This window comes from Natator depressus, chromosome 12, assembly GCF_965152275.1.
Source record: "Natator depressus isolate rNatDep1 chromosome 12, rNatDep2.hap1, whole genome shotgun sequence".
NCBI classification, from domain to species: domain Eukaryota; kingdom Metazoa; phylum Chordata; order Testudines; family Cheloniidae; genus Natator; species Natator depressus.
In genome coordinates, this window is record NC_134245.1 from 3,473,462 (window position 1) to 3,488,272 (window position 14,811).

The 14,811-nt window shown below is 52.1% G+C and overlaps 1 protein-coding gene across 3 annotated transcripts in view; it reads left to right on the plus strand.

Annotated features, from left to right (window-relative positions):
* The window catches only part of VAC14 (VAC14 component of PIKFYVE complex), a 198,139-nt gene that overhangs the window by 47,860 nt on the left and 135,468 nt on the right, over nt 1-14,811 (plus strand). For all 3 annotated transcript variants that reach the window (XM_074968347.1, XM_074968345.1, XM_074968346.1), the window contains 2 exons: nt 3,448-3,592; nt 5,628-5,693. In XM_074968347.1, the coding sequence (XP_074824448.1) occupies nt 3,448-3,592; nt 5,628-5,693 (211 nt within the window). The remainder of the gene's footprint in view (nt 1-3,447; nt 3,593-5,627; nt 5,694-14,811) is intronic.

Below are 14,811 nucleotides of genomic sequence, written 5' to 3' on the forward strand. Positions count from 1 at the left end.
CTTGGCTTTATACAGGGAAGTGAAGCTCAGCTGAAAGTAATGAGGCTCAGTTCTTACTGCCTTCTGCTGGGTATAGGCCCTCCTCCCAAGAAAACAAAGTGAGAGGAAGAAAACAGACTCCTGATTCAATACCGGTGTTGCAAGCAGCTCCGTACTTTACTGTCTGATCTTGGCTTCAATGTTGCCCGCCCTCTCCCACCGCCAGGTGCAGATGCTGAAAGTCCATAACTTTTTAGAAGTGGGGGGAGCATGTTAGAAAGGTTCCTTCTCCCCCTTTGTGGGTGTCTGTATCAGGATGGTAAATCCGCACACGTGCGAGTAAGAGAGAGAATTGCACTTTAGAACAACTTGTTCAGAAAGTTTCAGCTGCCTTTTTCTTTGTCTTAGCATACCCTTCTTCTTTTCTTAGCATACCCTAGAATGAGCAATTAAGCGCTTTGCCCTGGCTATGCTTCTCTAGACACTTAACTTGCAGGTTCCCAGGCTGCAAATGGAGAAGCAAAATCAAAGTAGCAACTGAAAAACCAGTGTTGGCATTAATGGAATATGGTGAGCAGAATGTGAGAGATGGCCCTCCAATGGCTACAAGCATTAAGGCAGGGGGGAAGGTGTTCCTGCTTCCCACCGCCGGTTCTGTGTCTGAGAAACTGCACAGTATTGTGTCTAAGTTGCTGAAGATGTTGTTCAAGAACGCAGAGAAAAGGAGGTCTGCATGTTTGACCTATGGGCACTGGGTGTGTTGCCTTGTTGGGACAGAAAGTGATACCACTCTAAAGTGCATTGTGAACATTCAAAAACTCTTCCACAACAATCACCAGTCTCACTGACTGAAAAAGGACCGTGGGCCTTGGTAGAATCCCAGGAGGACCATCGCTATGTTCAGCTACATAAACATGTAGAAATGTGCACTGAATGCCAGGAGTACTCTAATGCAAACAGAACATGTCTTCCACAACCTTAGAATCTACTAAGCCACACCATCTGTAGGCTGGTCAAAGGACATTTAAGAGGGATTTTGTAGAGTCACTACCAGACTGGGACCCTACCTTCAGTCTTGGTGGAAATCTGGCTTGATCGAACAGAACTAGAGCCACGTTTCAGAGACACTGTGGAATCTGCCATAACTTAACAACAGAATTGATTCCAAAGGTCATAAGCTGAGCCTAGATCATGAAGGGGAGGTGCTTTTGGAATAAGGGGCTGAGATGACAAAAACAGCTTGCTTGGAACCGCCTTCATGCGGTTGGAGGGAATGAGTGCAGAAGCTGGTGAAGAAGACCAAGGAAACCCTTGAAAGGGCCTTTGGGGGAGTGTGAGGTGGGGACAGGCTGTAGGAGAAGTTATCCGGGGGTAGGAGGAGCAGGCTTTATGGAGCAGAGGAGAGTGCTGAAGGAACGTAGTAGTAGGCTGTCTGCTAGGTTCTCCTAATACAGAGGTGGGCAAACTATGTCCCGCAGGCCACATTTGGCTCACGGGACCGTCCTGCCCGGCCCTTGAGCTCCTGGCTGGGGAGGCTAGCCCCCATCCCCTCCCCGAGAACCTCAGCGCACCGCGCCGCCAGCGCTCTGACCCGCCACTCCTTCCAGGCAGTGTGGCCACATGGCTGGATCCAGCTGGGCAGTGGAGCTGCAAGCTCCTGCCGCTCTGAGAGGCATGGTAAGGGGGTGGGGAGCAGGGGGGTTGGATAAGGGGCAGGGAGTCCTGGGGGCAGTCGGGGTCGGGGCGGTTGGATGCGGCAGAGGTTCCGGGGGTGTGGTGGTCAGAGGACAGGGAGTAGGGGGCGGTTGGATAGGGGATGGGGCCCTGGGGGGGGAGGAGTTTGGATAGGGGTTGGGGCAGTCAGGGGACGGGGGGGGGGTTGGATGAGTCTGGGTTCTGGGAGGGGCAGTCAGGGGGCAGTTGGATGGGCAGAGGTTCTGTGTGGGGGGGACAGGGAACAGGGGGGTTGGATAGGAATGGGAGTCTCTGGGGGAGCTATCATGGGGTGGGGGTGTGGATAGGGGTTGGGGCAGTCAGGGGACAGGGAGCAGAGGAGATTGGATAGGGGGTAGGGTCCTTGGGGGGCGGTCAGGGGACAAGGAGCAGGGGGGTTAGATGGGTCGGTAGTTCTGAGGGGGGCAGTCAGGGGCAGGAAGTGGGAGGGGGTGGATAGGGGGCAGGGGCAAGGCTGTTTGGGGAGGCACAGCCTTCCTTACCCGACCCTCCGTACAGTTTTGCAACACCGATGTGGCCCTCGGGCCAAAAAGTTTGCCCAACCCTGTCCTAATGCACCTGTCATGATATCTAGGAATCCTCATTCTAGTGTTTAGATAGCTGGGCCTCTAGGTCATGGCAACAGGAGTATTTCCATGCCCTTTTCAGATGGGGATGGAACAGTTAGTGTATGCCAGGGAAGTGAAGAGCACTTCCCAGCACATCCGCTTCCTAGTGTGAAATCCCTCATTAGTAGGACTTTAGTAGGGTTGTGGCGCTATGGCTTTAAAAAAAAAAAGGGGGGGGGGGAGGGAGGAAAAGCTTTGGGTTTCTGCAGATGTGTTCCTCCAAGATTCTCCTCTGTCATCAAGGCCTTATGTACCTAGGTTAATGGGCCACGCTAACTGCTCAGAGAATAGCAGCTTTCCCTCAAGTGCAGTGTCCTGTCAGATGCTTTACAGGAAGGTTCAAGAAACTGTAATAGAGGCAGTTATGGGACAACCCACCCCCAGGAAAGCTTCCTCCTAACCCCCAGGAGATACAGGTTGGGGGTTTATATTACTTCCAATAAGACAGACCTAAGACTTGAACCAGTGTCTCTTAGCTCCTCAGCCAGTGCTTAACCCATCCAGCTGCAGTGCTGCCAAACCAGGCTTTTCTAGTGATGAGTGAGGGGCTGGGAGCTGGGCTGTCGGGCACACCTGATCCCCGGGGTCACAGTAAGTAGGAGGGGTAGCATGTTGCAGCGGGGCTGGGCAAGTGTGTGCTGCTCTGGCCTATGGAATTGCACTGTTCAGTCTTCCACTTCACGCCCAGAGTAGAAATACATGGAACGAGAGAAGAGCTGCAAACACTGACACAACAGCCCTAGGGAGGAGAGGACTTTGAGGAGCAGAATGATAAACCCAATACTAAAGCTTCTCTGGCCATCTGATTTGAGTGGTATATACAGGCTCTGCTTGTTCTATCCATCCATCCCTCTCTCTCTTCCCCCCCCCACCACCCCCCACTCCTCCATGCAGTGGGTTCCTGGTTAGCCAATCCATTAATTCAGCAGCTCTCGTCAGTTGTGGACACTAAAATTGTTCCTTCGCTCTTGTGTAGCTCTGAAAGACAGCAAGCCTAGGCAGCTGGGGTCACCTGCCAGTTGATTTGTGGAAGAGGGGGTGCTGGGGCCAAGCTTCTGGGCTGGAGCAGCGCAGGGACACGTGCGCACACAAACTGCTGTCTTTGTGCCCCTGGTTTTCTGTGCAGCACTGACCGGGTCCCGGTGACCCTCAACCTCGATGGGATAGTGCAGGTATTGGACAGCCACCTTCACGACACAGCCACCGGGATGATGACCAGAATTGCAGTCCTAAAATGGCTCTATCACTTGTACATCAAGACTCCACGGAAGGTAAGTCTGGCTTGTGAAACAATTGGTACAATACCCTGCTGTCTTTGTGGAGCTGGGTTGGAGCTCCTTGGTCTCAGCCTAGTTATCATTGACCACCTGCGTCTGTTGCAAAGTTAGTGTGTGGTCCTGGCTCAGTGCCTCAGCGACGTTCTGTGACCAGCAGGGGGCACTGCACGTAGGGAGGAGGTACATTGGCAGAGCTGTATGGTAGAGCCCTGGGCTGCAATAGCAAGGAACTGCTGCAGAGCTAGAATAACGGGGGTGCTGCAATTTAGCCCTGAGGTGCACTGGCAGACATGGGGATGAGCTGCAGGGCTGGAGCTAGTGGGGTGTTGTAACTCTGGCTGAGTGCTGCATACTTGGCTCTAGCTACAGTCTTTGTTCTCAGCGCCCATTAACCTGAGTCTTACAATCAGTTGGGGGCCTTTCTGCGCTCTTTCTAAAGGTGCCACTAGCCCAGCTGGGCTGCAGTGCATTGAAGGCGGATCTAACTGCAAAAAATGGTCCGTACAAACATGAGCAATACCCTGGCTTTCATCAAAATGAGCCCTTCTGACATTAGGGCCCTTAATAGCATGGGTAGGCAAACCACTGCTCCTGGTTGAGGGATAAAAACCAAGCTGAGCCTCTGCCCTGCTTCTGAATCAAACACCAAGCTTTGGGTTCATTCAGAAGTTACCTGTTCTGCTGACAGTTGTCACACCCTCCTAGCCCTTCAGACTCGTGTCCTTTGCCACCACCTTCCCTCTCAGGAGAAGGCTGCCGTAGACCTCCCATAGGCACCCCTGTAGATCCGTTGTGGGGCCTGGACTGCTAGCGAGAGGCCTCTGAAAACTCTGCTCTGCCCAGCGTCTCTGGGGTAGACCCGGGCTGGTTTCTCCCTTAAAGCTGCGTGTGGTTTCTGGGGCTCTTCCATCAGGGCTGAAACTTCCGACTGCCTTTGCAGGTGGTTATTCCCATTGGACGCTGTCTAGGACTCTGCAGGCAGGCCAGCCTAACGGGCATAGTGCTTGGCACAGGGGTTCTTCCTGTTAGACGGGCTGTCGGGGGGAAGAGCAAAATGTCAGTAGATTTGGAGAAGCACCTGGGAAGGACCTTTTTGATCAGTCGCTCCTGACTTGCTGTAGCTGAGCTTTTATCCGTAGACTCATTGCAAGGGGGGAGAGTACTTGGGAAGTGGTGCTGTAGATGAATTTAGGCTTCTGTGGTGGTAGGTGTCCAAGTCACCAGATACAGTCCCTATCCTGAACAGCTTGGCTGGCAGTTAAAGCACATCTGGGGTATGATCCATGCATGGGTATTAGTGCGCATCAGGTCTTGGCAAGGGTTTTCAATAATCCTCTGGAGGAGGAGAAGGGAACGAACTTGGCCTTTATAGATTGCGAGGCTCTTCCAAGAGAAGGTAGAGGGGAAGCTGCTCCCTCTTCCTTCCCCCAGGGTGCTGTCTACCATTCCCGAAACAGATCAATTCTTGTAGGACATGTCATAAGCTCTCTAGTGGGAGCAGCTGCCATCATTCACACTGCCTCTTGCACATCAGGTCTCATTAACCATGTGTGTAATCAAACAGGAGGTGGAATTTGAATTGATGCCATGGTGGCTGCAGCTCCACATAAAGAGGAGCCCAAAAATTCACCCCAAAACTACCCATGGTTTAAATAAGAAATTCTTCACTTGTAAGTCTCTTCTGGCCTTTCCTCTCTTGGGAAGGGTAGGAAAGTGACAGTGTCCCACACTAGAAATTTGCCTGCTCATTACATAGGTATGGAATCAGCTCAGCAAACAAACTGTATGCCTCCTGGGATTGTACTTATTGGCCTAATAAGTTTGCTACTGATACTTTCAGCAGAGCTACTGTTTTATTCCCTACTTCGAAGAGCTTGCCAGTTAGCTGGGAGGGGAATTTTCCAAGTACACTTGAAAAATGCGTGCAAAGCTGCACTAGCCTTTTGCACTGATGAGGATGGCTCCTGGTGTGTGGGAGGGGATATTCCAGACTCTGTGACTCTGAGGCCATGTGTCTTTCTGGTTTCAGATGTTCCGGCATACAGACAGCCTCTTTCCCATTTTGCTGCGAACCTTGTCGGATGAGTCAGACGAGGTGAGTATTACATCTCGTATAGAAACCCCCTTGGCTGTGCTTGCCAGCTCTCATGCTCTCATCTTAGCCTTTGGGCTAACCTGGATCAGCGTAACTAGGTTGGAACACACCAGTTTGCTGTATTAGCTCTTCTCTGGCTCTGCAGGATTGTCTAGCCCTTGCGGCTGCAGAGAGTTCCCTGCACGTGACCCAATCCAGTGCTGTCTCACTGAGTCTACTGACAAACCCATCTCTAGCTGTAATTTCACCGACTCCCACAGTCAAGCCTGGGATGAACCCCGTGACTCTAGTGTGTGAACTTCCCTACTCCCCTCAGTGGGCTGCTGAGCGCAAAGCCTGGTGATGTTAAGTCCAGCTTGATCTGTTACTGACTGGCCATTGTGGGTGGGGGCTTGAGCGCCCCTGCTGTCTCCTCTATTGACCTGTGTTTGGGGGAGAAGAACCAAGTCACCCAGCACAAGGCCAACCTTGGTGGAGGGGCCTCCACCTGATTTGCAGTTGGTTACTTTCTTGACTCTACTGGGCAGTGTGGAAACCAAATAAAGTGTTACAGTAGGATAACTCGTGTGCAGTAGCTAGCCCACCGCAATATCCTAGTGGAGACCAGGCCCTGCAGCTTTTACCACAAGGTAGCTAGGTGAAATCAACCCTATACTCTCTTGCCCATGGCTGACCTGGCCTGGCTGCCTTGCAGTCCCTTCTCTCCACCAGGGTTTTGCACCTGGACGGCTCGTGTGTTGTGCTGTGGTTAAACACACCTTTCATGGCAGTGCAGGTATAGGCTACATGCAGTACCTGGCTCTAGCTGGTGCAGCCAGTATTTCACCAATCTGTGTCAATCAGACTCAGTGTTACATTAAGCTGCTTTCAATATCCTTTCGCTCAGAAATCAGACACTACCTCGTTGTTTGTGCCTGAGGGGGGATCATGGGAGTGGGGCGATTAGGCCTGGCTGGTGTGCTGCAGCCAGTGTTGGGGTTGTGTTGGCCTGGTGTGCTGAGATTTTGACTAGCAACATGAGTTAGGAGGAGAGCTAAGGAGGGCCTTGCCCTGCCTTGGCAGGTGTCTCCACTTACCATGTTGCTTAATGGATAAGGCTCTAGGCGTAGAGCCATGTAATGCAGAGAACTACACCAAAATACCAGGGTAACCTGCTACTGCCAAGGGAATACAACAGCTGGCAGCACTGCCTGCAGTGGTAAGAACTGGGGCTTAGGTGTTGGACTCCTGGGTTCTATTTCTGACTCTGAAGCTGACACCCTGGGACATTGGGAAAGATGCTTTGCTTCACTTCGCTCTTGCCTGTAAAATTGAAATATTTACCTCAAGGCAGGGGGGGCTTGGATTTTAACCTGGGTGAGTGATGTGCTTTTGACATCTTTAGATGAATATTTTGTTCTTGTCTGCCAGCGATTCTTCTTGAGCTGCTCCTGCTGCAGAATTGATGACTCTGCACCTTGTAACAGGAGTGTGTGAGGTCTCTTCTTCCTGGCATTTGTTGGGTCTCTCTGATGATTGCTGGGGAAAGACAGGATTAGCCTCTCACTGGTCAGCAAGAGTGTCTCTGCCATGAGCAAAGTAGGTGTCAGTATTCTAAAAGGAACATGCATGCTCGAGTCTTTGCTCCCTGCCTTGGGCCCTGCCCATCAAAACCTTCCATCCTTAGAGGTTTTTAAGGCCTGGCTTGACAAAGCCCTGGCTGGGATGATTTAGTTGGTGTTGGTCCTGCTTTGAGCAGGGGATTGGACTAGGTGACCTCCTGAGGTCTCTTCCAACCCTGATATTCTATGATCGCTTCCTGGTGCTTGGCGTGGCATTCTGGAGGCACTTTGCTTCCTGTCTAACAAGATGTTCCCCCCTTTCCTGAGAGCACGTAGGCTTTTTCTTGTCTCGTCTCCATTTCCTCTTTCTTCTCTTTTCTCCGCATCACCCTTCCCTGGTCCATTCTCAGAGCCTCTAACATTCAACTCTTCCCCCTTACTACTTCATCAGGTGGCTCATCAAGCCCTTCCTGCATTAGACATTAGCAGATCTGGCAGTTACCATCAGAGGCCGATAGCATTCCTAACTTCTGATGCTAATGTTAGCTGTGTTAGAAGCCAGGAGTGCAGCCGGTGTTAAATGCCTAATGCACATAGCCCTACTAGTGGTCTTTGGTAGACTCATAGGCCAGACTTTCTCAGCGGACTGAAAATAATGAAATATTGGCTTTGGACTGCATGACTAGGAAGGCAAAGTCGCCAAGCCTGGAATAAATCCTTGGTTAAGGGGATTGTTGAGAGATGGGGAAAATAAGGAATATCAAGGGAATGATTTGTACTTGCAAATCCAAGTGACTGCATGGCCACATTCCATATCCTGCCGCTTACGATGCAAGCGTTTTCAAAGCATCCCATCTGCATTTGCAATGCTCTAGAAAGCCCACATCTTGCAGATAGACTCTGGCTTGGCAGGAAATTGCAATGAGTCATGTTACAATTATGTTTCTTTTTAATATTTAAAAATAAGCAATGCAGAAAGGACCCCGGTGATGCATTTCCTTCATGTGACGTAACTGGGATCAGCTCAAAAGTAATTTGAAGATTTATTTAATCCTGCCGATTTATGTAAATGTTTTTAACTCAGGAAATCTGTAGAAGATTCAGTCCATTAAATAACACTGCTCAGCTGGCTCCTAACCTGCTTTGTTCGCTTCCTGCTGCAGTGGAAACGGGAATGCCCGAAATAGCTTTTTTGGAGGGGGTGGGAAGAGGGAGGAGATTGCAAACGTGACTGCAGTGAGGACTGGAGGAAAGGGATTAGGATTCAGTTTCTGACACTGCCACAGGTAGCGCTATAGAGCCTCAGGGTAGCTTTTTCTTTAGGTCAGGGGGTCTCAAACTTCATTGCACTGCAACCCCCTTCTGACAACAAAAATTACTATACGACCCCAGGCCTGAGCCCGCGCAAGCCCCACTGCCCCAGGCTGTAGGGCCAAAGCTTAAGGACTTCAGCCCCAGGCAGGGGCGCCTGTAACCTTCGCCCCACCGCCCAGGACTGAAGCCCTCAGGCTTTGGCTTTGGCCCTGGTTTTGTGCCCCAGCAAGTCTAAGCCACCCCAGGTGACCCCATTAAAATGGGGTCACAGCCCCCTTTGGGGTCCCGACCCACGGTTTGAGAACCGCTGCTTCAGGTTTACTCCCTGCTCTAGACAATTTCACAGCAGCCATTTGTAAGCTATGACTTGTCTGTAGAGTATGGGTGATCTGGAGCAGATGCACAGAGCCTTACCAGGATATTCTTGGGGGTTTCTAAGTACGCCCGCATCGTAACATTCACTTTCACCTCTCCAGTGTGTTCTAAGGCCATGGGGGCAGGAATCTGGCACCTCTTGTTTATAAGGCTCTGCACACCCTGCAGTGCAACATCAAATGCACAGTCCAGCCTTGTACTGGCTAGAAGCTTGAGCATTCTTCCTGTTGCCCCACACGTCCCTGGGGAAGGTGGCCTGTTGTCCTGCAGTGTTCCCTCCCCTGGGGGTACTTGCCCCCTCGAAGAGGAAGCAGCAGCGCTAGCCGCTGATCCTCCAGGTGATTAGAGGATGCCCTACTAGCATAACCTCAAGCTGATTTGGAGCGAGCGTCCTATGCTGGGCTGGAGCTGAAGGGACGTCTGGCTTCCGAGGGTCAGCAAGTTCATGCTAGTGTGTCTCGATGCCAGCCTTAAACGCTACCTATCGTAGAGCAAGGTGTCCATACAGTATTTAATGCCTTACTGCAGCAGCCCAGTCCTCCTGAATCGCTCCCTGCACTGTTCCCAAATGAGCTGTCCCAGCGGAAGGGAAGAAATGCACTTGATGAGACAGTGAAGTAGGAGTTGATCATGTTATATGTTGTTCACCCCGCACAAGTTTGACTTACGAACCGGATTTGCCAGACCAGGTGTCCCCCCCAGGGCAGAGCCCAGTAACTGGGAATACACCTTAGCTTTCTGTGAATCGTCTTTGTGTCTCAACTCTTCTTTCCCTCTCCCAGCCCGACCGAGCTCTCAGGATCCTGCTGAAAGCAGTCAGTAGAACAGAGCCAGCCCGTGATGTTCAGAGACAGTGCAGCCCAGCGTAAGTGGCACTGTAACACAGAAGAATAACTTGGAATGAATTTGGAGCAGGTGATCTCCTTCCTGGAACTCCAGAGCAGCAGATACAGTAGCAAGCTGGGGAAACCACTGATCTAAAACCTTGCAGTTTTATCATTGTAGGTGTCACTAGTTCAGGGGTCTCAAACTCAAATGACCATGAGGGCCACATGAGGACTAGTACATTGGCCCGAGGGCCGCACCACTGACCAACCCCCCCACTCCACCCCTTCCCTGCCCCCATTCCAATCCCTTCCCTGAAATTGGGAACCACCGCCAACTCCCAGACATGGTTGGGGCCTGCAACATTTCCTGGCTCCCTCAAAGCCGGAGGCCTTTCAGGCTACAAGAGACTTGATGTCTCTCCCTGTGCCACCCACGCCTCGATACCCAGGCCCATCCTCGGCAGACTCTTCAAAGGTGGTTCCCTTGAAAGAGAAACCTGCAATGAGATCACTAGCTGCACCTCTGACATGGCACCGATTTCCCCAGCCCAGAACTCCCCATCACCATGTTGTTGCTCAGTCTCTGCCCTCCTGGTACCATGAAGTACATCTCTGGCACCGATACATCAGTCACTGACCCTGTGGTGCCGCTTTCTAGCCAGCCACAGCTATCAGCATGCACCCGCTTCAGCTCCACTTTGGTCTCCTAGGGAGGAGTCCTCCTAGGGGTCTGAGAGTGAGCCTTCCCCACCTCTGAGGCATCGCCGGCACTGGTCTTATGGGCTGGAGCCTGTGGCAGGCCTGACTTCTGGTCCCTAGCCCAGTGGCCACATCAGTGGGTGTATTGGACTTCTTGTGGGTGCCCTCGCATGCCGGGCTCATAGTCTATCCAGGCACCCTTGGTAGTTTCCAAGGGCCAAGCCTTGCCTCTGGCACCACCGGCACCGGGAACTGACTCGGAACCAGATCTCAGCACCGAGATTCCAGCAGCATCTGTGCAGTCAGCACCAGCGGTCGAGGAAGAATCAGCCGCACTGCCTGTGGCTGCCTCCTTGTCCTCTTCCCCCAGCCAGGCGGTGGCTGGACCAGCTAACATTTTGCTGCCTGATGATTTCCGTGTCCACCAGGAGCTCCTGGAGAGGGTGGCCTCCAACCTGGGTCTGGAGATCGAGGAGCTCAAGGAGCCGTCTGGCAGCCTGTCTGATATTTTGGCTGCGGTGACCCCATCAAAGGTGGCCCTACCAGTGTATGACTGGGTGCTGAAACTTGTCAGAGCACTGTGGCAAACGCCATCATCAAAGAGGGCAGAGAAAAAGTACCATGTCCCAGCCCAAGGGTTCAAGTACATGTGTTACCCCCCTCCCCTGGGTCACCGGTGGTCTCTGTTCATAGAATATCAGAGTTGGAAGGGACTTCAGGAGGTCATCTAGTCCAACCTCCTGCTCAAAGCAGGACCAATCCCCAACTAAATCAGTTGCCAATGAATGGGACAGATAAGCAATCTAGCGCAACCTCTAAAAACAAGGATGCTAAAAAACTTTTCGGAAGAAAAGTTTATTCTACAGCCAGTCCACAGTTACGTATCAGCAGGCACTGCTGGGATGGTACAGTTACAACGCTGGGACTCGATGGCCAAGTTCAGACTCTCTACCCCAGGAGGTAAGGCACGAATTCTCAGCAATCTTGGAAGAGGGCAGAGCGGTGGCCAGGGCCTCTCTCCAACCGGCGCTGGATGCAGCTGACTCTGCAGCACAGCCGGTGGTGTCTGCCATTGCTATGAGATGCAGTTCGTGGCTACAGTCCTGTAGGCTATTGAACGAGGTCCAACTGTTGATCCAGGAGCTCCCCTTCAAGGGCAACACCCTTTTTTAGCAGCAGAGAGAGATACTAGGCTGAAGGACTCGAGGGCCACCCTGCTCTTCCTCAGGTTGTACACACCTCAGGCCTCTAGGAGGCAGTTCCAGCCGCCTCTGCTATCGCCTGGATGCTCGGGCCTGTCTCGGCAGAGCACCTCTGGGAGAAGAGATGGGTTATAAACACCATCGCTCTGCCACATCTTCCTCGGCCCCTCAGCCGGGCCCCCTTCGCCACCAAAGTGGTCTGCAGCAGTCAAGTTGATGGTGCGCCTGAGGGCAACGCACTGGACTTGCACCTGGATCCAGCCCCCCTTTTATTTTTTGAACCAGTTATCCCCGTTCCTTGCTGCATGGGCCCAAATCACTTCAGACCACTGGGTGCTCCACACCATAGCATCTGGGGACACCCTATAGTTTTCCTCCCCCTCCCACCCCCTTCCCTGTCCCTCTTCAGGGACCCTTCTCATGAGTGACTTCTCATTAAGAAGGTGGAGACTCTCCTATGGATAGGGGCTGTAAAAAAAAGTTCCTCAAGATATGAGGGGGAAGGGATTTTATTCCTGATACTTCCTAACCCTAAAGGCCAAAGGAGGCTTCAGACCCATCCTAGACTTGCATCACCTCAACAAATATCTCAAGAAGTTGAAGTTCTGCATGGTCTTCCTGGCCTCCTCCATCCCCTTTCTGAATCCAGGAGACTAGTACGCCGCCCTCGATTTAAAGGACGCCTATTTTCACATATCTATTTTCCATGGACACAGGAGATTCCTCTGTTTCATAGTGGGCCAACATCATTACCAGTTTACAGCACTGCCCTTCGGCCTCTCTTCCTCCCCAAGGGTCTTCATAAAATGTATGGTGGTAATAGCCGCTTACCTGAGACCTAGAGATTTACCCATACCTGAATGACTGGCTCATCAGAGGCAGGTCACAGGCGCAGGTTTAGCACAGCCTCAGTCTGCTGTGGGCCACTTGTCAGGATCTGGGCCTATCCATAAATGAGCAAAAATTAACCCTTATTCTGGTTCAGTGGATAGAATTTATAGGGGCAGTGTTTGATTCTACCCAGGCCAGGGCCTTTCTGCCAGAGTCACGGTTCAAGGCCATGTCGGACCTTATCACCCATGTGAAAACCCACCTGCTCACAACTGCCTGGGTCTGCCTCAGGTTGCTGGGCCACATGGCAGCACGTACTTACGTGGTCCGACATGCTCACCACATCTTAGACACCTGCAGATGTGGCTGGCTTCGGTTTATGCTTCTGGCAGACGCTATCTGGATCTCGTGGTCACAGTTCCACTGCACATTGTCATCCCTGGTGTGCTGGAGACCCCCACGTGTGGTGTTGGAGGGGACCCCCCTTTGTCGCTCTTTGCTCGACAGTTACACTGGTCTCCGATGCTTTGGACTTAGGGTGGGGAGCCCACCTCAACAACCTCAGCACACAAGGTCTCTAGTTGTGGGAAGAACGTTCCCTACACACACACATCAGGGAGCTCAGGACGATACGCCTGGCCTGCAAGACATTCTTTCCCTACGTGAGAGGCGCGGTGGTCCAAATTCTAAGGGACAATGCCGCAGCGATGTTCTGCATCAACAAGCAGGGCGGGGCTTGCTCATCAGCCCTGTGTCAAGAGGCTCTCAGGTTGTGGGACTTCTGCATACAGCATACCATTCATCTTGTGGCTTCGCACCTCCCGGGGCCAGGCATGTCTTAGCAGATTTTCTCAGCAGGTCCTTCTCATCTTGCCACGGGTGGTTATTCCACCCAGAGGTGGGGGGTCACCCCAGGTGGATCTGTTTGTGTCCAGGCAGAACAGGAAGTGTCATCGATTCTCCTCGATCTGCAGGCTTGACAGATGTTTCCTGTCTGCCGCCGCCTTGTTCCCTTGGTTGGGGCACTGATGTACACTTTCCTACCAGTACCTCTAGTGCACAGGACCCTCTTGAAGAGCAAGTGGGACAGGGCGAAGGTGATCCTGATAGCTCTGGCATGGCTGCACAGCAGTGGTTCAGCACACTGTTAGAGCTCTCAAGGCAGTGCTGTTGGAACTCCCACTCTGGCTGGACTTGCTGTCCCAGAACCATGGCCGTCTGCTGCACCTGAACCTAGGATCCCCACACCTGACAGCACGGCTGCTGCATGGCTGAATGCAGAGGAGTAGGTATGCTCAGCACAAGTTCAGCAGGTCCTGATGGGTAGCAGAAAGCCCTCTGCTAGGGTGATCTACCTGGCCAAATGGAAGCACTTTACGTATTGGGACTCAGACCAGAATCCGTTTCCTAGACTACCTGTTGCATCTCAAGCACCAAGGTCTGGCACTCTTGTCAATCAAAGTTCACTTGGTGGCTATTTCAGCCTTCCATCCTCCAGTGCAGGGTAGATCTGTCTCTTCCCGTGATATGACCTTTTAGATTTTTGAAAGGTCTGGAGCGACTTGAGAATGAATTTCTTGACCCTATCCCACCTTGGGACAAGAACCTGGTACGGTCAAGGCTCACGGGCCCGCCTTTGAGCCATTAGCTTCATGTTCTCTGCTGCTTCTCTTGTGGAAGGTCTCCTTCCTGGTTGCAATCGCTCGGTTTGCAGTCTCTGAAATTTGAGCGCTCTTAGAGGAACGACCCCACCTGGGTTCTACGATGATAAGGTCCAGTTGCAGCCCCACCCAGCTTTCTCACCAAAGGTGGTGGTGCAGTTCCACAATAATCAGGACATATTCCTTCCGGTGTTCTTTCCAAAGCCTCATAAATCTGACGAAGAATGTAGGTTACATATTCTGGATGTTAGGCGGGCCTTAGCCTTCTACATTGAGAGAACCAGACTCTTCCGTAAGTTGACACAGCTCTTTGTTGCAGTGGCAGACAGGATGAAAGGTCACCCGGTCTCCTCTCAGAGAATCTCCTTGTGGATAACCGCCCACATCAAGTTTTGTAATCAACAGGCAAAAGTGCCACCGTCGGCGATTGTGACCGCCCCGAACACAAGCCTCATCAGCAGCCTTCCTGGCACAGGTCCCGATTCAAGGCATCTGTAGAGCCGCTACCTGGTCTTCTGTCCACACCTTTGCATCCCATTACCCAGCAGGCTCGGGACGATGCTGGCTTCGGCAGAGCAGTATTATATGCCACACGGTAGTTAACTCTGAGCCCACCTCCGGGGATACTGCTTGAGTCACCTAACATGAAATCGACATAAGGAAAAAAC